The 22,823-nt window shown below is 38.7% G+C and overlaps 1 protein-coding gene across 2 annotated transcripts; it reads left to right on the top strand.

The window, feature by feature from the left end:
* Window positions 1–1,076: 1,076 nt before the first annotated feature.
* RPE65 (retinoid isomerohydrolase RPE65) lies at window positions 1,077–22,092 on the top strand. Of its 2 annotated transcripts, XM_065878332.1 has the most exons (14): window positions 1,077–1,087; window positions 2,209–2,291; window positions 3,960–4,110; window positions 5,592–5,699; window positions 5,803–5,944; window positions 9,398–9,545; window positions 10,910–10,991; window positions 11,230–11,362; window positions 11,473–11,612; window positions 12,274–12,403; window positions 19,125–19,239; window positions 19,337–19,431; window positions 19,546–19,657; window positions 20,949–22,092. In XM_065878332.1, exons 1-14 carry the CDS (start codon window positions 1,077–1,079, stop codon window positions 21,098–21,100), a joined length of 1,602 nt encoding a protein of 533 aa, XP_065734404.1. In that variant the 3' UTR covers window positions 21,101–22,092. The 2 variants fall into 2 exon arrangements, with proteins under 2 accessions (XP_065734404.1, XP_065734409.1); XM_065878337.1 differs by lacking the exon at window positions 5,592–5,699 and having other exon boundaries at window positions 20,949–21,100.
* Window positions 22,093–22,823: the final 731 nt, after the last annotated feature.

Genomic DNA, 22,823 nt, shown 5'->3' with positions numbered 1-22,823 from the left:
CTGCATCCTCTGAGATGATCATATTGTTTTTCTCCTTCAATTTGTTAATATGGTGTATCATATTGATTGATTTGTGTATAGTGAAGAATCCTTGCATTCCTGGGATAAAGCCCACTTGATCATGGTGAGTTTCTAAAAGAATGTTAAAGTTGTCAGCTGGTATAGTAAGTATCTTGTCTGTTTCCAGGGGACTCCTTTGGTCAGTACCATGTCTGTGCTGGCAAACAACTGAGGCTAAATAAAGGAGTGTGGAAATATGAATGAAATAGTGCTATTTACTATCTGAGTGCAGCACACGTACCAATGAGCAGGAAGGTGATGTGGATATCAGGAAGGCATTAGTAACAAGCAAAGATATGAAAGGGGTTCATCTGCAGCAAATCAAAAGAACATAACTGAAGCCCTCAGCCTGGTCGGAATTGGGCCCTGAATGGAGCCTATAAGGTGACCAGAGAGAGTTAGAAGTGCTATAATATGCTTCCATAACACTCCATACTTCTCCAATCATAGCACTTACAAAATTTTATTGAAGAGTTTGTTAGTTTCTTGTTATTCTTGCAGAGTTACAAGATGTGTGAAGACAGAGATGGCTCATCCATGCCTGCTCCATAGACAATGTGTAATAGATATTTTTAAAAATAAATAAGTGAATGAATAAATGAATGGGGGTAAAAATGAGGGCACAGAAGTGGAAGAGGGAGGTAGGCACCAGAGAATGTTGCCTGGTTCCAGTGGGGTGACCCGGATCAGCACAGGCCTGATGCTAGCCACTCCCACACAACTCCTTTCTTTCTAATCCACTTCTCATTCTCTTTGGGAAGGATTGAGGTCTCTGGAAAATAGCCAAAAAACAATTAAGGGAGCGGCCAGCCCAAATTAATGCTCAAGCATCAGGAGTGTCTGAGCACTGAAAGCCACTTCTATTCACACTCTCTCAGATCAAGGGGTGAGAAAGGGTTCCCAAAGCCATAACTCATTTTAGGTGGATTTAGAAGGCATATAAAGGCCCCTGGCTGAGGACTTGCCTCCTCATTCCACAACTGGTGCCAGCACTCTCAATCCTCCACTGAGAGAAAATGTCCATCCAGTAAGTATCTCTGGGAGATTATTTTTTTAATTCCTTAGTGTGTTGATGGTAAATGGTCTATTTCAAGAGCTCCTGAAGAGGATTGATGACCCCTTTAGGGAAGGCCTTGGCTCATGGTTGGGGAGTTTCTTCCTATTTATGTATTGAAGCAAATATCTAGAATTCAGGTCTAAATTACAGTGGGGTTTGTGTGGCTTCGAATGGGCCTTGGCAGTAGTAGTGAGCATGAAGATTTCAATGAGGCAGACCTGGGTTCCACTTCTTGCCCAGCCATTTCCTAGCTGTGTGATTTTGGGCAAATTACTTTTTGAAGTCTTGGCTTTTCCATATATAGAATGAGAAGTACTTACCCCCATTATGGTGTTGTGAGATTTAAATGAACAAATAGCATACAAAGTCCTTTTTATAGTATGTGGCACATGGTAAGTGCTTAATAAAAAATAACTATCATAACTAGGCAGTCTGGTCAGAGCTCTCACTCTAAGAAGTTATAACATGGAGCCAAAGTGAGAAGGGAGAAAATAATCAAAAATATAAGACCTAAATCTCCTTGTCTGACTATATTTAAAACGTACTGTAGCTCTTGGAGACTGGTGATGAAGTGAGATGATGGGAAGAAGTGATGGTATAATATGGGTGAATAACAAAGGATGACAAACTGACCCCCAAACCTGTGGTCTCCCAGTGCATAAGAGAGAGAGGAATGAGACTGTCTGGAAGGCAAGAGAATAAATGATGCAGTAAAAGCTGAGGGTAGGGACAGGGCAGGCTAATTCTGCAGGAAGGACTCGGTCAGGAAGAGAAGTGACAATGGCGGGATTTTTTGACTTGTCTTCAGAAATATGGGAAAACTACAGAGGACAAGCAAGTCCACTGTGGCATTAAAAGGGAGGTCATTTTCTCCTTCAACAAAGGATGAGCACTGACCTGGGCCCCTTTGCCAACCTGATACATTTCTACCACCACACCACACCAAAACACTGTGCTCCCAGCCCAGGCTAGACTGGCAGTATGCACCACCATTGAGCAGAGAGCATCTTTTCTCCTGGAGCTCTGCCTCTGTCTCCGTGGACTTCCTGAGATTCCACATGAGCTTCCTCCTCATTATTCCACTATTTCAGAGTCGAACATCCTGCTGGTGGTTACAAGAAACTGTTTGAAACTGTGGAGGAACTGTCCTCACCGCTCACAGCTCATGTTACAGGTTGGTCTCACCTATCTTGAAGCCATCTTCTCTTTTCTGTCTCAATCTCTCTTCTCTGTTCTCTTATTCATTGGCATCTCTCAGTACGGGCTCCCCCTGTGGGCTACAGAGAGAGGAATCTGGACATTTGGGCTTTTTATACTAAGAACCCATTTCCTCTTTTCTTTACTTCTCTAATATAGAAAAATGCTACCTAACTGGAATTCCTTAACAACTGGGACTATACCTTTGTCATCTTTAAGCTGTCAGTGCCTAGCTCAGTGCCTGGCACATAGAAAATGTCCTGTAAATGTCTGTTCTATCAGTTGCAGAATAAATGAAGGCCTGGTGACAAGCATCTGGGAATATGACAATAAAGGGTGGTAGGTTTCATGCCCATTATATCAGAAGTCTTGGTTCTGGAGTCAGGCAGATGTAGGTGCTAATTGTAGCTCTATTATTTTACTATCTGTGAATCCTTCAACAAGTTACTTAAACTTTCTGAGTCTCAATTCATTCACCTACCATAAACCAAATTTTACCTCATCGAGATGTTGTGAAGATTAAATGAGATAATGTAAATCGAAAGATTCACACAGTATCCAACACAAAGTTATCAATAGATGGTTGTTATTATTACTACTGCTATCATTATCCAAAGTCACCACATGACCCACATAGCATCCTTGCTTAGACATGGTGTTATAGGAAGATCCAAAGCCTGGGCAGGTCTCTTTCCTCCCAATTGTCTCTTATGCAAAATAGAAGGAATGAGCCCAGTGCTCTTTCTCAACTAGATTCTGATGCTAACAATCTAGGTTCTAGCAATCAAATTAATGCTGTGCCTTTTAGTTAAGCCATGCCTTCTTTTCAAATTTTTATCAGAAATATACATCCTTGTAAAGTGGGTTGCTGAAATTGAGCTATATGAAATAATACATTTGTGTTTTTTTTTAATGGCAAGGATTATAAAAACACTGCCAAATGCTGCACTTTTCAAAGGATCAAAGGGCACAAACCTAACTGTTTAGACTGAACAGACTTAAGGCCTTTCTTGTGTGCCCCTCATTTTGCAGAGAAGGACACGGAGGCCTAGAGATGGCACATAGCAAATCCTGAACCAGAATTCAGGTCTCTGACAGCCCTTTGCACTTTCTGCTACAGCAGGTTGACCTTTATCTGGACAGTAGCCCATATTCTCAAAGGAATATAGGTCTATATTTTAAGAAGCCAGTATTCTTGTTGTTTCATTTAAACAGTTTGTTCTGTAGACAAATCTTTGTTTAGTATCTAGATCCCTGCTTCTAATCCATCCCTCCTATATATCAAGAAATTTGAAATTTTTCTTAAAAGTGAGACAGTAAAAAGGCAAATGTATTGGTAGCTGGGGAAATCTGTTAGATGGAGAATCCCATTCCATTCGAGATACTTTTCCCTGTCTCCTTCCAACCCTTTATCTAAACTCTGAGATGTTGCCACATTTCCTACCACTTGGTCTCCTAGTGAAAGGAGAGTAGGCCAGCAGGCATTTCCTGAGAGCTACCCCCCGTGAGAACTGGGAATGGAAATGACTGCCAGCTTTAGAAGTAAGAGGCTGCCCAATCTGGCTGCTTAGATAATCATTGCTCTTTACCTGGGTGAGAAGGGCAGGGGTAAGAAGCAATGTTCTGAGTCTTGCCTTCATCACAGGCAGGATCCCCCTCTGGCTGACCGGCAGTCTCCTTCGATGTGGGCCAGGACTCTTTGAAGTTGGATCTGAGCCATTTTACCACCTGTTTGATGGGCAAGCTCTCCTGCACAAGTTTGACTTTAAAGAAGGACACGTCACATACCACAGAAGGTAAAGAACACTAGGGCCCACTCCTCCTAGGGTTCGGACCTATCTCAGCTCCTCCCTCCATGTACTTTTCAACCTCCTGAACCCAAGAGGAGACTTTTATGCTCGCCTCCACTCAGAATCCTCCTGGGCCAGTGAGTCTGTATGGACACCTCGGAGATGTACTATGGGATAAAGAAGCAGCTAAGAACTAGGGCTTTGGGGTCTGACATGCCTGGCTTCAAATCCCATATGCCCTACATACCATTTTCCTAGGTGGGTGCCCTTTGGCAAGATGTTAATCTCTAATTCTTTGTTGTGTCATCTATAAAAATGGGAGAAATAAGAGAATTTACTTCAGGGTTTATTACAAGGATTAAATGAGAACATGGTTCCTAGCCCATAGGAAGCATTTAATAATAATAATAGTTATTATTATTAAACCATGGGTCTCTTGATGTCTTTCCTTTTTTATAATCAGAAAGGCCAATGGGAAGGAGGGAGGGGTGTCACAAAGGGGGCAAGGACCAAATATGTCATAATAATAAAAAAAAGAGAAGTTTTCTAAAAACAGAAGATTGTTGCTAAAAGGCTTGAAGCCCTAAGCCATCACTACAATTTCATTACAAAGATTCATTAACACCACAATAAATAGTTTGTCTTATGCCTTAATATTCAGGCCTGTTAGCAGCTTTGTTGATCACCACAGATTTCAGGCATTCTGAAGAGACATCAAAAGAAAGAATAAATGGAGTCTTGAAGTAGTCAGGATAACTTGGACCGTAATAGAAGAGAAACAGATCAGGTCAAGCAGAAATTTAGTTATGAAAGCATATTTTGGAGGTCAGGCAAAGCCTTTATATGCCTTCTAAAGACCTTGGTACTTTTTCCTCTTTATGAAGGTGCAAAATCAGATTTTAATTGGCTCTCCACATGAGAAATCCTAGGCAACGTACGCCATCTAGTCTGGGAGATATGGTTCAGGAGGTCTGCCTGTGCAAGAGACCAGATTCAAGAATATCTACTTTTAAAAGTAGCAAAATAAAATTTTAAATTGAAGAAAAACATAAGAGGGACATGAGGAAGATTGAAAGGAATATAATTCAGTGTAACATGTTCTATACTTCCCCGCTCAGTGTAGATTGTTGAATTATAGGCTACAGGAAGTCAGAGGTCCAATGTGAACTACCCATGGGGCTGCATAGTGTGATATGGAACAGGCATGTTTTCTGGCTCTGGCCACATATGCCGATCACTTCATTTCTCTGAACCTTGATTTCCTCATATGTCACTGTGAAGTTTATAAGACACAAATTTAAGCTCCTGGCACATTGTCTCTTTCTCCTTCAGTCACCCCAAGAAAGTTATGAGACTCTTCATTCTTCATGTTGTGGATTTATGATTCTGACTTTAGGAGGTCACATAGAATGACCATTCTAAGCTCCCCATGGACTACACTAATTGCCCTTGTCTGTGACCCTTTCCCGTGTCTCAATGTCCTTCAGGTTCATCCGCACTGATGCTTACGTACGGGCAATGACTGAGAAAAGGATCGTCATAACAGAATTTGGCACCTGTGCTTTCCCAGACCCCTGCAAGAATATATTTTCCAGGTTACTGAAACCCAACTGCATGTTATTAAAGACATTTTACATTAGCCCTTTTTCTCTCATGGCTTGAAAGTTACTGGACTGAAAAATCCATTTGCTTCTGCAGGTTTTTTTCTTACTTTCGAGGAGTGGAGGTTACTGACAATGCCCTTGTTAATATCTACCCCGTGGGGGAAGATTACTATGCCTGCACAGAGACCAACTTCATTACAAAGATTAATCCCGAAACCTTGGAGACAATTAAGCAGGTAGGACACAGTGCTCACACCATATTGCTCAGGAATTTAGAATTTGCAATTTAGAATTAAATCAGCTGTGCATTTGGGTTTGAAGAATATGAGAGCCAGATAGATTAAGTTTCAAATCCCTGCTTTGTCATCAACTACTAGCAATGTGACATAGGGCAAACTTTGTTTCTCCATCTGCGAAATTTTAAACATTTATTATGTGGATTGGAGGAAAACCGTATAAAATGCCTAACATATTTATTTGTGACACACATATTTATTGAGTCCCTTCCATGTACCAGAACTTATGCTAGATGCAAAAGATATACCAATGAGTAAGACAACATGGTCCCTGCTCTTCATGGTTTTTATAGACTAGCATGGAACTGGCACATTTAATATTGAAAACCCTACCATTCATTGTTCTAGGAAAGTGTGTTGTACCAACTTGCCCCTTCTTATAGACACTTCTTGTTAGAAATAAAGCCATATCTTAAATGAAAAAGCATAGAGAAACATGTCAGCAGTATTAAAAAGTGATAAATTTTGATGAGAACTTAGGCAATCTTGGTGCAGCATTTGATAAGATAGATCTACATTTTCAACCAATATTTATTAAGATGTAACTATTTGCAAGGCATTGTTCTTGTCTTCAGAAAGCTTAACACCTAGGTGGAGAAATCAAATAAATACATTACTTAACTATAATAGGACACAGAATGTGAGGACTCTTTTTCACAGAGGGAAAACCTTCTATGAAAGAACAAAGATTGCTTCTGGTAGTAGTTGGTGGATGTGAAGTGGGGCAGATCAAGGAAGGTTTAAAAGTCTTGCACTTGAGTTAGAAGTTAAAGGGAAGGCACAACTTCATTGATTTTGGAGAAAGAACATTTCATATACAGGGAGTACCATGATCAGCTGTATAGAGGTGGGAAACTGGAGGATAAAGAATAATTTATTTGGCTAGATTTGCAGTATTTCTCAATGGAGGTGGCAGTGGCGTTGGGCCGGTAGTACTTCATCATTGTGGGGACTGTCCCACCCACTGCAGAGGTTTGGTATCCCTGATTCCACCTACTAAACACCAGACATGTCCTCAATCATTGTACAAACTCCAAATGCTCACCAACATTTCCAGCTCTCCCCCTAGGGGGCAATAGCACTCCCAGGTGAGAACTAGTGATCTAAAGCATGCCACGTCAAGGGGAATAGTGAAACACAGGGTAGGGTGAAACTAGAAGTTTGAATAATGGACAAAAATTTGGAATAAGTCATTTAGCTGATGGGAAGCTACTCAAAGTTTTTGTTCAGGGAAGTGGTATAAGCAGAGCCGTACTTTAGGTTATTTAATCTGGAAGCCACATGTAAGCTGTATGGGAGGACAAAAGAGATAAGGGATAGATAGGAGACCAGTTAAGTGGAATAGAAGACCAGAACTAGATATTCAGTGTAGTAGGAATAGAAAGGAAAAGGAGTCCCAACAATGGGTCTCAATATCACAAGCTGATTTATAATCCCCAACAGACTATTTAATAAGGCTTAACATATTCTCGATAGCTCTTTCTTAGTTTAGATGTATGTTTGAAACCACGTATGAGTGTGTGTGTAGATCATTTAGAGAAATACTGAAGCTGAGTTTCTAAACCATCCATTTGACTTTGACAGTGCATCCAATTACCATAGTAATTTAATTGGAAGTGTGAAGTTCATGGTATGGCTCCAGAATAGACTTTATTAGGAGTCAGGTTTCATTGTGAGCAGCACTATACCCTGACTTCGTATAAAAATGTAGTTTTAAAATTTTGAGTGTTTTTTTGTTGTTTTACTATTACTGAAATAGACTCCTAACAAGTTCCTTTGCCTCCAGCCCGATTCCCTTAAATACAGCTTCCTTAATTCAGTAGAAGCAATTTTCTTTTCTAAAATGCAAGTATAAATGTGTTATTCCAATTAGTGCACCCATAGTTTCCAAGATAAAGTTAAAAGCACAGACCTTTGTGGCTGGCCCATTTTATTTCTCCTCTTCTATGTGTGAGTATCACCACAGCCATGCTGAATGACTAATAATCCCCAAGCAGCATTCACGTTTTGCAACTCTATGCCTTTACATTAGGGTTCCTACTCCCTAGAACACACTGTCATCCTTCTCCATCTGGTAAATTTTACTCATCTTTCAAGCATGTGTTGGAGTCATTGCCTTTGGGAAGCCCTGCCTAATCCCCTAGTCTGGGTTAGATGGCCTTTCTTTACAGATATCATTTTGCACCTACTGCACTGTATACCAGTTTATTGGTCTAATACAGTGCTATTAAATGGAACTTTCTACAACGATGGAAATGTTCTATGTCTTCATTGTCCAAGTGCTATTGAGCACTTGAATGTGGCTAATGTGACTGAGGAACTGAATTTGAAGTTCTATCTAATTATGGTTAACTTACATTTAAATTGCTATATGTGGCTACCATAGTGGACAGTGCAAATCTAGACTGAAGTTCTTGAAAGCAAGGGCCATCTCTGTTTTCCTAGACCCTGACACAGCACCTGGCATATAATAGAAGCTCAAGGAATACTTGATGAATGACTGAATGACTGAATGAATGTCTTGCCTTTTATTTATATGAGGGTGCTAAAAACTCCCTATGCTTTAGAACATACTCTCCTAATCACATAGAAAGAATTTTGGTTAGACAAATATATGCTCCATCGATTATTCATTCAATAAATCTTTATTGAGCAGGTTCCAGGTAGAAATTCTAGTGCTCTACATCCTTAGATAAGTCATTTGATCTCTCTGACACCTCAAGTTCTTCTTATGTAAACTGAGAGGTTTGTGGTAGATTAGTGGTTTTGAATTTTTTATGAGAATCCAAAACGAATTAAAGCACTGAATCCTATCTTCAAAAAGTTTCCATTAACTCCAGGAATTCACGGTTCCCCTGAAGTTTATTTAGGTTAAGACTTTCTATACTAGATGAATCCTGAAGTTACTTTCAGTTCCAAATTCATTCTGTATGTAAGATACTGGATTTGGTATTTAGGTTGTATCATAAAAAATTGCCATTTTTATAAAATGAAAATTATTGACTATCAGCATACAATTCAATGTAATTCAATAAGGGGAATGTAAAGAAGTTTCAGGATTCAAATTCGTCACTGTTTGAAGACAAACTGCATGTGCAAAAGGAAAGTAACCAACCAGAGTAATATATGGCCTACATCAATTGAAAAGCTCAATCAGGGAGAACTTGAAGATTTCAGAGGCATGAGGGGTCCGCATGGGGGTCAGAGGAGAGCTCAGCACTAAAGATGGGACTTCTACAGACTTAAAAGAGGGTAAGACCCAGAGAGATGGAAGGAAAGAGAAAGCACACTTAGGGTGAGGGTGCAAGTGGTAACGGTGAGGTCAGACTGAGGAACCAAAGGTGTAATACGATCTTCCTCTTAACATGGGTGACGTTTGTTCTCCTTCCATAGGTTGATCTTTGCAACTATGTCTCGGTCAATGGAGCCACTGCTCACCCCCACATTGAAAATGATGGGACTGTTTACAATATTGGTAATTGCTTTGGGAAAAATTTTTCAATTGCCTACAATATTGTAAAGATCCCTCCACTACAAGCAGGTCAGTTTACCACTTTGACTCTTTTTAAAACAAGTATCTAGGGGCTTCCCTGGTGGCACAGTGGTTGAGTCCGCCTGCTGATGCAGGGGACACGGGTTTGTGCCCCGGTCCGGGAAGATCCCACATGCCGCGGAGTGGCTGGGCCTGTGAGCCATGGTTGCTGAGCCTGCACGTCCGGAGCCTGTGCTCCGCAATGGGAGAGGCCACAACAGTGAGAGGCCCGTGTATCGCAAAAAAAAAAAAAAAAAAAAAACCAAGTATCTATAACATGAGAAAGTTACTGGAAATACAGGGTGTCAGATCAGAAATATCAGGATAGCACTATATGGACAGTTAAATTACTCTCAGATTTTAGGACAACTGCCCCTCACCCTTACCCTACCAGGGGACCAATGCCAAAGAGCACCATAGCAGGAAATGACATCTTCAAAAATAAGTTGCCGTGTTCTATTCTACAGTGTTTCAAAGATGTAGTGTATATGTGACTTTGATCATATAAGATTTAGATTCGAATCCAGCAAATATTTATTGAGCACTTATCCATGTGCCAGACAAAATTAAGATTTTAAACAAACATGTGTATGTGTAATAGGATACACACATGTATATGAAAGTATAGTAAGTATTTTGTGTGTATTTAATTCCCAAAACTAAAAACATAACCTTTTAACTCATATACTATAGAGAAAGAATATTAAAACAGAAGAGAGTACGCTTTAGAATTCTCCATTCATCCTCCATTCATTGCCAGAAATTTGATAATGATCTTGATAATAGAATTATTTGAGTATATATGGATTTTTACATACAAATCTTGAGCCCCACCTGAGGTAGACTGAATGAGTAATTCTAGGGGTGAGCCCATAGTCAGTATTTTCAGAAGCTTTTTATGTGGTTCTTAATATACACTAAGGTTTGAAGACACTGCCTTAGTAGTAAATAAACTTATATGTGCTTAAGAATTATTGTAAAGGGCTATGGACCCAAAACACATATGCCATAACTTTATAGAAAACTTAAGAGATTGTAAAAGGCACTTTGACCATACTAAAATTTTGCCTTACTCCCTTGACTTAGAACCCACCTCCAGATGTAAGATGTGACTCCACTGTACCCTGTCTGCCACACACTGTTCGAGTATACTTTCCAAATCTGCTGCTATTTGGATTTTCCTGGGTGATTGCAGCTCCGTGTGAAATTTCTCTAAGAAATGCCAGTGACTGAGAAAATGGAAATAAACTCTTTAAAAAATCAAGATCTGAAAATGTATTTCTTTGCTTGCATAAGCTGTTCTAAATGCTTTGTATTTTTAAAAGAAAAAAAAAGAGGCTGTTCCACAGCCTTTTGAAACCACTTTATTTCAGACAAGGAAGATCCAATAAGCAAGTCAGAGATCGTTGTACAATTCCCCTGCAGTGACCGATTCAAGCCATCTTACGTCCATAGGTAACTTGAAGGCCTGCTATGAATCTTCAGGAAAACTCAGGTTTAAAGATCTGCTTTGCCTACCTTTGATACCAATCCTGATCATGACATTTTCTTGCAGAAACCTAAATTTAAATGTAGTTAATTTCATGTAGGCACTGTTGATTCATATAACTGAGCGTACCTCATGTGTACATATTTCTCTGTGGTTTGAGAATCAACCCTTCCCACTCACAAGTTTATTTCTGTTTCTGAACAGTTTTGGTTTGACTCCCAACTATATTGTTTTTGTGGAGACACCAGTCAAAATTAACCTGTTCAAGTTCCTTTCTTCATGGAGTCTTTGGGGAGCCAACTACCTGGATTGTTTTGAGTCCAATGAAACCATGGGGGTAAGTCTTACATTTATTTGTCAGCTTTATGGTTCTGAAGAATATGTCTTTCATAATGCACACTTTTTTTTCTTTTTAAATGCATCAAAATATTCTCTTTACTTTTCAAGGTTTGGCTTCATATTGCTGACAAAAAAAGAAAAAAGTATATCAATAATAAATACAGGACGTCTCCTTTTAACCTCTTCCATCACATCAATACCTATGAAGACAGTGAGTTTCTGGTTGTGGATCTCTGTTGCTGGAAAGGGTAAGAAAGGACATTGGATAAATGTTACATCTCCAGTTGTTCCTGGAAATTAGGGTTTTTTTCGGAGATGCCGCTCTCAGTATTTAATCTGAATTACATCTAAAAAAGCAAGAAGAATGCTTAAGTCACAAAATATGATTAAAAAGGCTGTAGGGAGTTTAGATAATCAGAAACACTAACTGAACCTCAAAACTATGGTTAATGGTTGAAAACTGATCAGGTCCATGAACCAGACCTGAAAATAAAAGATTCTGTGACTTGATGAGTAAACTTAAGCTTAATTTCACTCAAACTTAACAAGATCCTTTGGGGAGCCTAGAACTCCTAGTTCTAGTCTGGGTTTGGGAAAAAGAGATATGCTTTCTTCAAAACAGCAGGTCGCTAAAAAAGACAGTAGCCCCTGAAGACACAGACAGAATGGTGATAGAGAAACAGAGCAGAATGTTTTAAAGGCTGTTGTTATTTAAACATATCCATGAGCAGGATTCTTTTCTCCACCCAGAGTGGGCAGGAGAAATGGCTCCAGGATTCCTGAGTCTTTAGCAGGTTCTGGGTTGGGGTCTGAAGAATAGGGAGGCACTTGTGCTTTTAAAAGGCGTGAAGCATGTCTCTAAATTATTTGTAATTGGCTGTCCTCATGTTTGACTTCTTATTTTTGCAGATTTGAATTTGTTTATAATTACTTATATTTAGCCAATTTACGTGAGAACTGGGAAGAGGTGAAAAGAAATGCCAGAAAGGCTCCCCAGCCTGAAGTTAGGAGATATGTACTTCCTTTGAATACTGACAAGGTAACCACCCTCTACATAGATTTCAGATATAACCAGAATGTTTCATCTCACTCAGGATTTTTTCTCCTGCTGTGTGTTTATACGTAAAGTCTTGAAATTTCAGAGCTGGAAGGAACTTTAAAAATTAATTCCACTTCCCTCATTTTATAAGCGAGGAAACTGAAGCTCAGAAGAGTCACATGACTCAGCAAAATCCAACTGTGGTGGAGTCAAAACGAAAACTAGGTTTTGACTCTAAACCTGTTGTTCTTCTATTTACAAAATCCTTTCAAAGTGATTGCAATCCAACTGGTTAGAACATAAGCAGAAACAGTGGAATAAGTGGGCAAAAAAGCTTAAAAAAAAGTAGGTTGGCAGTCTTTGAAGGCTTTCAGGCCAAAAGGTTTGTGCTTTATTTGACAGGTGATGGGGAGATAGTCAAGGTTTTGAACAGAAGAAAGCCATATTCAGAGCTAGTGGACTGGGTATCAAGCGTACTGACTACTCTAGTTGTCCCTGCTACTAAATGTCCGGCTTCCCTGAGCAAGTCACTCAGTGAGCAAGTTCCTCTACAGTTCGGTTGCCTGCTCAGAAACCTAAGTAAATTGGACTAAATAATAACTAAGGTTATTTGCAGCTTTGATTTTCTAAAATAAGGCTGTGTTGTGTGTAAGTAGTATTGGAAGTAAAGAAAGGATGATGATAAGGGACCTGGGATTGGAGACAATGAAAATCACTCAGGTGATAGAAAAATGTAGTGGTAGTAGGAACAGACAAACCGACAAAAGTGAGAGTTCCTACAGGTAGAATTAAAAGGATCTTACATTTGATTGGATGGTAGAATGAATTAAGTCTTAGACATGCAAAAGACCATAGAGATCCTTTAAGCCTATGTGTCTAGAGTGTTGATACCTTTGGAAATAGGAAATGTAATAGGCAGAGCAGGTTTGGAGATAAACCTGAATTGTAGAACTATGAGGAAGTGGGGAGAATGAGTAAAAGGGCTGACTTCAAGACAGACCCAGGTTGACCAGGGATTCCAGCATTCTAGCTGTTTGATTCGCGGCAAGACATTTAATCTTTTTAAATCCCCTTTTCTTTATCTATATCCACCATACAGGATTTTTGTGATCAATAAACGAGGTGACATATGTCAATCACTGAATATAGTCCCTCACACAAAGTAAGTGTTAAATAATATTGATTATAATCATCATCAACAGCAAAATCAGCATCAACAACATTTTCGTGAAGACATCTTGTAGGCTTTCATATGGAAGTGCAGGTCCTTGTGACACAAAGTAGGGTCAGAAGAAAAGAGCTGATAGTTATTGGAATTGAAATGACGATCAAATATATGAAGATAGATAAGACCGCTAGCAGGAAAAATTCATACTTTAGAGTGTTTTAAAAGAAACATACAAATTTGTTTATTTTAAAAATGATGAACTTGATAGCCATAACATGCTGAAAGAAAAGAAAAGATGGCCAAGCACAAAAGTTGGGGAAACACCCATGTGCAGAAAGTGGTAAGAAAAGAGGAGTCAGAAAAAGAAAGAGAAAAAAGTCACCAAAGGGCCCTAGTTACAGCTAAGAGGATAATGCCACATGATAAGGCAAGAGAAGGGTTTCACTGGTGCCCACTGCTGTATACAGACAAGTTGAAAAGAATGAAGATGAAGAGCCAAAAACCAGATCTAGTGATCTCCAGGGGAGTAGGGAGAGAGGCAGAAATCAGGTTTCAAGGCAATAAAGGTGAGCAATTGATGAGAATGTGGGAGCAATTACTATAGCCTGCACTTTTAAAAGTTTGAAGAGAAAAATAAGTCATAAATTAGGGAAATAAGAGATAAACAGATTGAAGGAAGGAGAGGAAAGAGTATGAGTGAAGTTTCCAGTTTAGTGATTAATATAACAGTGATATCTTTAAAATATACCTTTATTGTTTTTGAATAGGCAGTGAATTTAAATGGTCAAAAACTCAAAATGATCTAAAAAGGTACACACTGGAAGTGTCGCTCCAACCTCTCTCTGCCTCCATTCCATACCATTCCCCTTCACTTCTGTGTGTAACTTTTAATGTCTTTCCTTTTCCTTTGTTTATGCAAATATAAGAAAATATAAATATATATAATTATTATTTCCCATTTTTACACAAAAAGTAACTTTCTATATCCACATTTTTGTTCCTTGCTTCTTTTCATTTTAAAATATATATTGAAGATCTTGTTTTCTTCAACTGCACGGTATTCTTTTTTGTGAACATACCCAAGTCCCTCACTGCTGAGTAACAGAGTTGTTTCCATTCTTTGGCTGTTACAGATAATGTCACAAGGAATAACTTTGTATGTATGTTATTTTATATATGTGCAGATATAGCAATAGGATAGACTCTCAGAAGTGAAATTGCTGGGTCAGGGGATAAATGCATGTGTTAAAAAAATAGTGAGGGGGAAGAGTGAAAATAAGGAGCTAGTTTGGAAAGCAAAGATAATGTTACACATCTCTTACATTAAAAACCCTAACTTAATGGTGGAAAAAATAAGATACAACAGAGTAAAATCATTAAAGTTACAGTCACATAAGTAATGTGTTCGACATCAACATTTGAACTTACTGAATACATGTATAAATATGTATGTATGCACACATGCCGCTCTCTCATTCCCAAAATCACCATGAAGTGCCTCGAGGCCCCACTTCACAGAATCTCACAAGACCCATCCTCACCTCCCATCTCTTCCCAATCCTGAAAATCTTTCACTATTTCCTTTTAATTCATTGTACATACCAGAAAAATTCCATCTATCCTCTGCTCAGAAGGTTCCTTCCACCTTCTTTCTTTTACCAAAAAATCTGACATTTTCTCTAGGACACTGGTGTCTTCAGCAGCAATTTCCAGGGGTAGCAGTTTCTCCTCCTACAGCGCTTGTACCACTGGGCCTGGGGTTGTCGTACACTTGTTCCACTTCGCTGCTTCCAGACCATTGCTCCTTCCACCCACCCTTAAAATCTTCCAATTTCAAATCTCACTTCAGCTAAGTATATAGCCAAGTGGTATGTCTACATTTACATATATACACCCCTCATTATTATTCTCACCAATTAACCACCACTCCTTCTCCCTTCTGGCTCAGTGTCACACTCCCCTGATCTACTCCTGACTCTCAGTTATTTCAATATATACATCATAGGTGACTCTTCCAACAACTGGCCTCTCAGTTCCATGATGTCTTCCACTGATTTTGTCTTCCATTCTATCTCAGCCACTCACTCCCCACAGGCATGCAATTGACCTTGCCATTACCTATGACTGTGCTTCTACCATGACCTTGGTTTCATGCATGACACATTCTCACTACCACCTCTTATCTTTCAAGATTACTTGCCCTACTGCAGTTCCCACCAGGAACCTCCAATCTATTGAACCTATTACCTTCTCATCATCTCTCACTCCCTGGAGGACTTACCTTCCCTCCTTATTCAATAACAATTTCATGGTTAATCATTGTAATCACCCCCTTGAGTAGATCTTCATTTCTCTTCCCTCTTTCTTACTTTATAGAACTTATTTGTCAAAATCATAATCCTAGTTAAATTCAACCCTCCACCCACTCCATGCTTGTACCTCTAAGGGTGAAATTAAGTGCTAAAAACACACAATTGTGTTAATTGGCCCATTTTTAAGTACATGACCACAAACCTTACTGCTACATTTCCCAACTTCACTTTCCTAGTTAAATATTTCACACCCTCCTCTCTTCAACCTTCTAACACCTCCCACCTCCACACTCATATTCAACTGATGGCTCTGCTTCCTATTTTACTGAAACAAATGAAAGAAATCAGAAAAGAACATAGACTCCTGCCACCACATCTACCCACCCACCAGCATCTGTACTCATACCGAATTATCCATCATCCTATTCAGAACTAGTCTTTCCCATCCTTCCTCACCCTCTCCAGGACAACACTCTACAATTCTCCCCCTCTCTCATGTGTCTCGCTCTCCTCCTGTTTTCATTAAATCATGCATATCATGCTATTATTTTGCCCTCTTACAAAATCCTTCTTTTAACTCTTCTTGCCCCCACCACCTATCCCCTCATTCCTCTCTTGAAGACCCCTTAATGTTGGAGGGCACCAGAACTCAGCCCTTTGTTCTATCTTCTATCTGTACGTTTACTCCCTTTGTAAAGACTCATGCTTTAAAGCAGCCTAGAATTTCACTTCCAACTTTCCTTTTAACTCAAGGTTCTTATATGCTACTGCCAATGCCATGTCTTTATTTTGATGTCCAATAAACACTTCAAGTTTAATAAGACAAAACCTAAACTTCTCCTCTTCCCCTACCAAAAATTACCTTCAGTAATCCCCATCTTTGCTGTGACAACTCCAACTTTTAATTATTCGGGCCAAAAGCGTTGAAGCCCTTCTTGACTCCTTTCTCAGTTTCATGCCTCTTCCCCACCCCATATCTTAACTATCAGGAAATCCTCTTGGCTCTACTTTGCACTCCTCACTGACTTCAATGCTACTAGCCTAGTCTGAACCATTGTTTTCTTTTGACTGGACTACTACAAGACAAACTGGTTTCCCTGATTTCACTCTTTCATCTCCCGTTTTTTTTTTTTAATTTACATGTATTTTATTTATTTATTTATTTTTGTATCTCTCACATATATATATATATATATATTTTTATATAGCAGGTTCTTATTAGTCATCCATTTTATACACATCAGTGTATACATGTCAATCTCAATCTCCCAGTTCATCGTACCACCACCCCCACCTGTCGCTGCTTTGGTGGTTTGGTGGTTTGCTGCTTGGTGTCCATACATTTGTTCTCTACTTCTGTGTCTCAATTTCTTCCCTGCAAACCGGTTCATCTGTACCATTTTCTAGGTTCCACATATATGCGTTAATATGCGATATTTGTTTTTCTCTTTCTGACTTAACTTCACTCTGTATGACAGTCTCTAGATCCATCCACGTCTCTACAAATGACCCAATTTCGTTCCTTTTTATGGCTGAGTAATATACCATTGTATATATGTACCACATCTTCTTTATCCATTCGTCTGTTGATGGGCATTTAGGTTGCTTCCACGTCCTGGCTATTGTAAATAGTGCTGCAATGAACATTGGGGTGTATGTGTCTTTTTGAATTATGGTTTTCTCTGGGTATATGCCCAGTAGTGGGATTGCTGGGTCATATGGTAATTCTATTTTTAGCTTTTTAAGGAACCTCCATACTGTTCTCCAAAGTGGCTGTATCAATTTACATTCCCACCAACAGTGCAAGAGGGTTCCCTTTTTTCCACACCCTCTCCAGCATCTGTTGTTTGTAGATTTTCTGATGATGCCCATTCTAACTGGTGTGAGGTGACACCTCATTGTAGTTTTGATTTGCATTTCTCTAATAATTAGGGATGTTGAGCAGCTTTTCTTGTGCTTCTTGGCCATCTGTATGTCTTCTGTGGAGAAATGTCTATTCAGATCTTCTGCCCGTTTTTGGATTGGGTTGTTTGTTTTTTTAATATTGAGCTGCAAAAGTGATCTCGACAGAGCAGTCAGGGTGATTCTTTTAAAAATAAATCAGAGCCTGCCACTGCTCTGCTCAGAACCCTCCAATGACTTCCCATTTCTCACTCACAGAAAAAGACCAAGACCTCACAATGCCCTATCAGTCTTTACCCCTCCACTCTCCTCTCCTGCTCTTCTCCCCCGAGCTCAGTCAGTGCAGCCACACTGGTCTCTTTAATGTTCTTCAAGGACCTTTGGCGTACTCCTACCTCAGGCCTTTGTAGTTTGTTCTCTCTGCTCAAATGCTCTTCCCCAGATACCTGCATTGCTAGCTTCCTTCATCTCCTACAAGTTTTATCCCAAATTTCACCTTTTCAATGAGGCTCACCCTGTCCACCTACAAAAATTACAACTCACCTACTCTTCACATTTCTGATTCTCCTTACTCTGCTCTATTCTTTTTCCTCACATTCATGATGTACTAAACACTTTGTCTATTAATTATATTTATATTGTTTATGTTCCCAAATTAGAATGAAAACTTCATGATGACAGGGACTCTGTTCTCTGAAATATCCCAAATGCCTAGAATAGAGTCCATCACAAAACATGTATTTAAGTATTTGATGCAGGTATTACTAAATGAATATGTTCTTTGAAAGAGCTCATGATATTCATTCCTTTCATAAAATAATCTGAAAAATCACGTGGGAGCAATGTGGGTGACAAGAGATCTTAGAAAACACCTGGTCAGTAGTTTTTTAATTTGTTTTCTTTTTTGACAACTTACGAGTATGATTTTGTTTTCAAATAAAATAAAAATATAGCCTAACTATAAAGGAGACAAACACTGTATGGATACCTAGAGGTTGAAGTCTTTGTTGTTCTGCAGAAAAATACTTCTTTTTCCAGAGCCCATCCTCAGAGCTGTAAATTTTCTTCAAGGTCAGTCTCATTTCACTGATGAGAAGACTGAGGGCTTATGAAGTTGTATGACTTTCCCAGTGACACACAGCCAGTGACTGATGTGGACACAGACAGCTTTCCCAGTCATGTTCCTGGGCTCCCCTTTCTAGAGTTTTCTGCACTGCCTCTCCCTACATGTTGACTTAAGAAATGAAGAACGCAGGAGACAAAACTTGGGAAGACTATATTTATGGCTGCTTGATTTTTCTTTCCTGATCACTGAGGTTTCTGTTATCCTCTTTCTTAGGCTGACACAGGCAAGAATTTAGTCACACTCCCCAACACAACTGCCACTGCAATTCTGTGCAGTGATGAGACCATCTGGCTGGAACCTGAAGTTCTCTTTTCAGGGCCTCGCCAAGGTGAGATGATTTAGGAAAAAACCTCACATGAGAGAGAACAAAATGTTCCATTCAAAGAGATTAACGAGTTTTCCTAAGCACGTGCTCTACTTTGCAGCATTTGAATTTCCTCAGATCAACTACCAGAAGTATGGTGGGAAACCTTACACATACGCATATGGACTTGGCTTGAATCACTTTGTTCCAGACAGGGTAATTAATCCATCTTCCTAATATTCAAACAATACTTTGAGTCACATGCTAGTCAAGTAGAGCATATTGACTGATTGACTGACTGATTGATTGACTTTTCTTTCTTACAAGCAGCTCTGTAAGCTGAATGTCAAAACTAAAGAAACTTGGGTATGGCAAGAGCCTGATTCCTACCCCTCAGAACCCATCTTTGTTTCTCACCCAGATGCCTTGGAGGAAGATGACGGTAATGAAAGTAATAGATGTGTCTGAACACTCTCTTTTCATTGCAGTTCATATAGTTAGTTAATTAAGAGAGGAGTTATGTTGATTATTCCCTAATGTTCAGAAATAATCCTTTATACTATTGAATGGGACAGCACTAAAGAATTTAAACTTATTTGAAAATAAGTTTTATCTTATGGTCAGGTTTCATTTGGTACTGTTGGAAAAATGCTAAAGCACCATCTGGTGTCACGATGGAACATCAATGTCTGCTCTAGATGAAGGAGAGGAGGAAGAAGGAGCAGCATGCGGTCTAGGTTTTTGCCTTTCCTGACCTAGATACATTTCTGAAAAGGGATAGAGTTCTAAGGAGGGAAACTGAGTATTCTAACAGATCCAAGAGAATGAGGATGAGGCTTTGTGTTTCTAGTTTTGGTTTTTCCTTTCAGTAAGCTGGGGCTAGAAAGGGATCCAGAGCAACAGCCTATAAAACAGCAACTCAGTTACAAAGAGTCATCTTAGTTAACTATTGATTATCCGGGACAAGGAGGTAGGTTATCCTCTCTGGGATTAAAATATGGAAAACCACAGAGAAATGAATAAAATAAAGAATTGTAGAGCCGTTTTACACTAAGTGATTTTACATATACAGCCTTTCCAGTCAAAACCGCAAAAAGTTTGTTCTTATTTTGTTTGAAGGAAGTAAGCTTCCAGCTAGGTCTTGGAAATTATAGAAATAATATACCTTACCATTTTCAAAGTCTTTTTTTTTTGGCCACACCGCTCAGCTTGCGGGATCCTAGTTACCCGACCAGGGATCGAATCCGCTTCCTCAGCAGTGAAAGTGCGGAGTCCTAACAACTGAACCACCAGGGAATTCCCAGAGTCTTTTAATATACATTTTTCACTTGATTGTCACAACATTTTTTTTTTTTGCAGTAGGTAGAACAGGTGTTAAATCGTATGATACAGATAAAAACACAGAAACATTCATTAAATAAGAGTTTAATGAATACTTACTATGTTCTAATCATTGCAGTAGGCTATTGGGATACAACAGTGGGCAAGACAGATAGAGTCACTCCCTTCTTAGAGCTTATAGTCCAGGGGACATGAAAAATTTAAAATCCCTTTCAGGGTTACCACACAGCCAGGTGGTAGAAGAGTCAGAGCAAGATATCAAGGCATCTGGTTTTCTTTATTTGTCAATGTAATGCTTCCTTGCGTCCTGTATTATTTCAGTGACACTTAATCTATTGCTATGGGCTTTTCTTTTTTAATTCAACACTGCCTTATTAACTTCTGATTAACAGGTGTAGTTCTGAGTGTGGTGGTGAGCCCTGGGGCAGGTCAAAAGCCCGCTTATCTCCTAATTCTGAATGCCAAGGATCTGAGTGAAGTTGCCAGGGCTGAAGTGGAGATTAACATCCCTGTCACATTTCATGGACTGTTCAAAAAATCCTGAGCACATTCTAGCCTAATATGTTTCTGGTGACAAAACCCAGAACAACATAGTCAGGTCTGCAGTGAAATTCTGTTCAGTTCTAGCCTGCTGTATATGAGTTTTAACTTGCAGATGCACACAATTTTGCAGTGTTTTACAGAACGCACAGAGTTGAGTAAGCAATTCCTTTTAAAAAAAAGTGCATATTTAGGTAATCATACGTTCTCTGTGAGACAGACACATCATAACTAAAAACTCTTTATATATTTACAATCAAAGAGCAAATGAATGTGGATTTATTAAACTGTTTTTTATTCCTATTATAAAAGTGTATTTTAGGTACCTATCTGCTCCAATTATTTTTTAACACTTAAAAGCCAGTCCTCTACACCTGATTTGTATGGGGCTTTGCCAAGTCAAAGCAGTATCTTGCAAAAAGGCTTAATTATTACATGTCAAACCAAACTTTTTCTCAAACCAGGGACTATCATCTAAGACAATCATTGTAATTGTATGCATATATATATTATTGTTCAAAGATTCTCAAGTTTTATAAACTTTAACATTTCCATTTAATATAAGCAATTACTACTATTTCTGATTTTACAATGAGGAAACCTATCTCTAATCCACTGAGGGCTCTCAACCAAATAATTTCTCAGAGATTAAGTTATCTATTAAAAGCTTACATAACATCCAAGCAATTACATATAGTAGTGACTGTAATTTTTTTGAAAAACAGAGCATAAAATACTGACAAATATAATTTCTGTTTAAAATCAGAGTATGGGGGAATAATATGTGTGTGGGGGGTTATACTTTGTTGCCTCATCTGCTTAATTATATTTAAGCACTGTGCAATCACCTGAAAGTGAAAAAAGAGAAATATTGTCATTAACTTTCCAATATTAATATATTTTAAGTATTTATGTTTTTAAAATTATTCTCTTCTGAGCTAGATATTGTAAAAAAATGAAGATTGTCAAAAATGTTTATTCTATATCTTAATCCTGGCATCTATATTATGCTCAAAAGTATTACATATCATTGTATTTAAGATGATCAGTATTGTGTTTGACTAAGTAAAAACAGCTTGAAGGAACAGACTGACTAGTGTACTTGATGCATCCATTTGATTTCTTTATTTAGATAAAATGCAAACTCGTTTTTTAAAATTATAAATACTCATTAAAACATACTTTTCAAAGAAAATCTAAAATTACAAGAAAGTGGAAATTATAAAGTAAAATCATACACAGCTGATCTAAGCTCAACTACTGGTCTTTTCCATCATTTTTCCCCCTGTGGATTTTTAATGTAATCATTATTTCTTTGTGGGTAATTCCTAGGTAGAGCTAGATATCTCAAAAAATAAAAAGAAAAATGCCAGAAAATAACATGGAATATGTGTTGTTGTTTTTGTCTCTAGACATGGCACATGAACATAGTTCCACAAAGAAGGCTATTTATCCATTTCTTTTAAAAATGAAGAAAATAAATTACTGAATAATTACTAAGTTTTATACTTATTTAAGTCTTTAAATTTTAGAGAATTCCCCAAACTGTCACTTCCTACACTTGCCGATCAGTTCCTGCCTTCTTCCCATTCCTTTTCCATAAGCAAGTCTGGCAATTTGGTGTGCCCACATCTCCTGTTGCAGGATCCCATTTTGAGCCCTGTGCTCTGTGGAGATCACCACAATGTTAAGAAGGGAGAGAGGCACATCTGACTAAAACATTCTGA

This window comes from Phocoena phocoena, chromosome 1 (genome assembly GCF_963924675.1).
Source record: "Phocoena phocoena chromosome 1, mPhoPho1.1, whole genome shotgun sequence".
Classification (NCBI taxonomy): domain Eukaryota; kingdom Metazoa; phylum Chordata; class Mammalia; order Artiodactyla; family Phocoenidae; genus Phocoena; species Phocoena phocoena.
The sequence above is the reverse complement of the archived record's forward strand: the minus strand, read 5'-3'. Positions and strand labels throughout refer to the sequence as shown.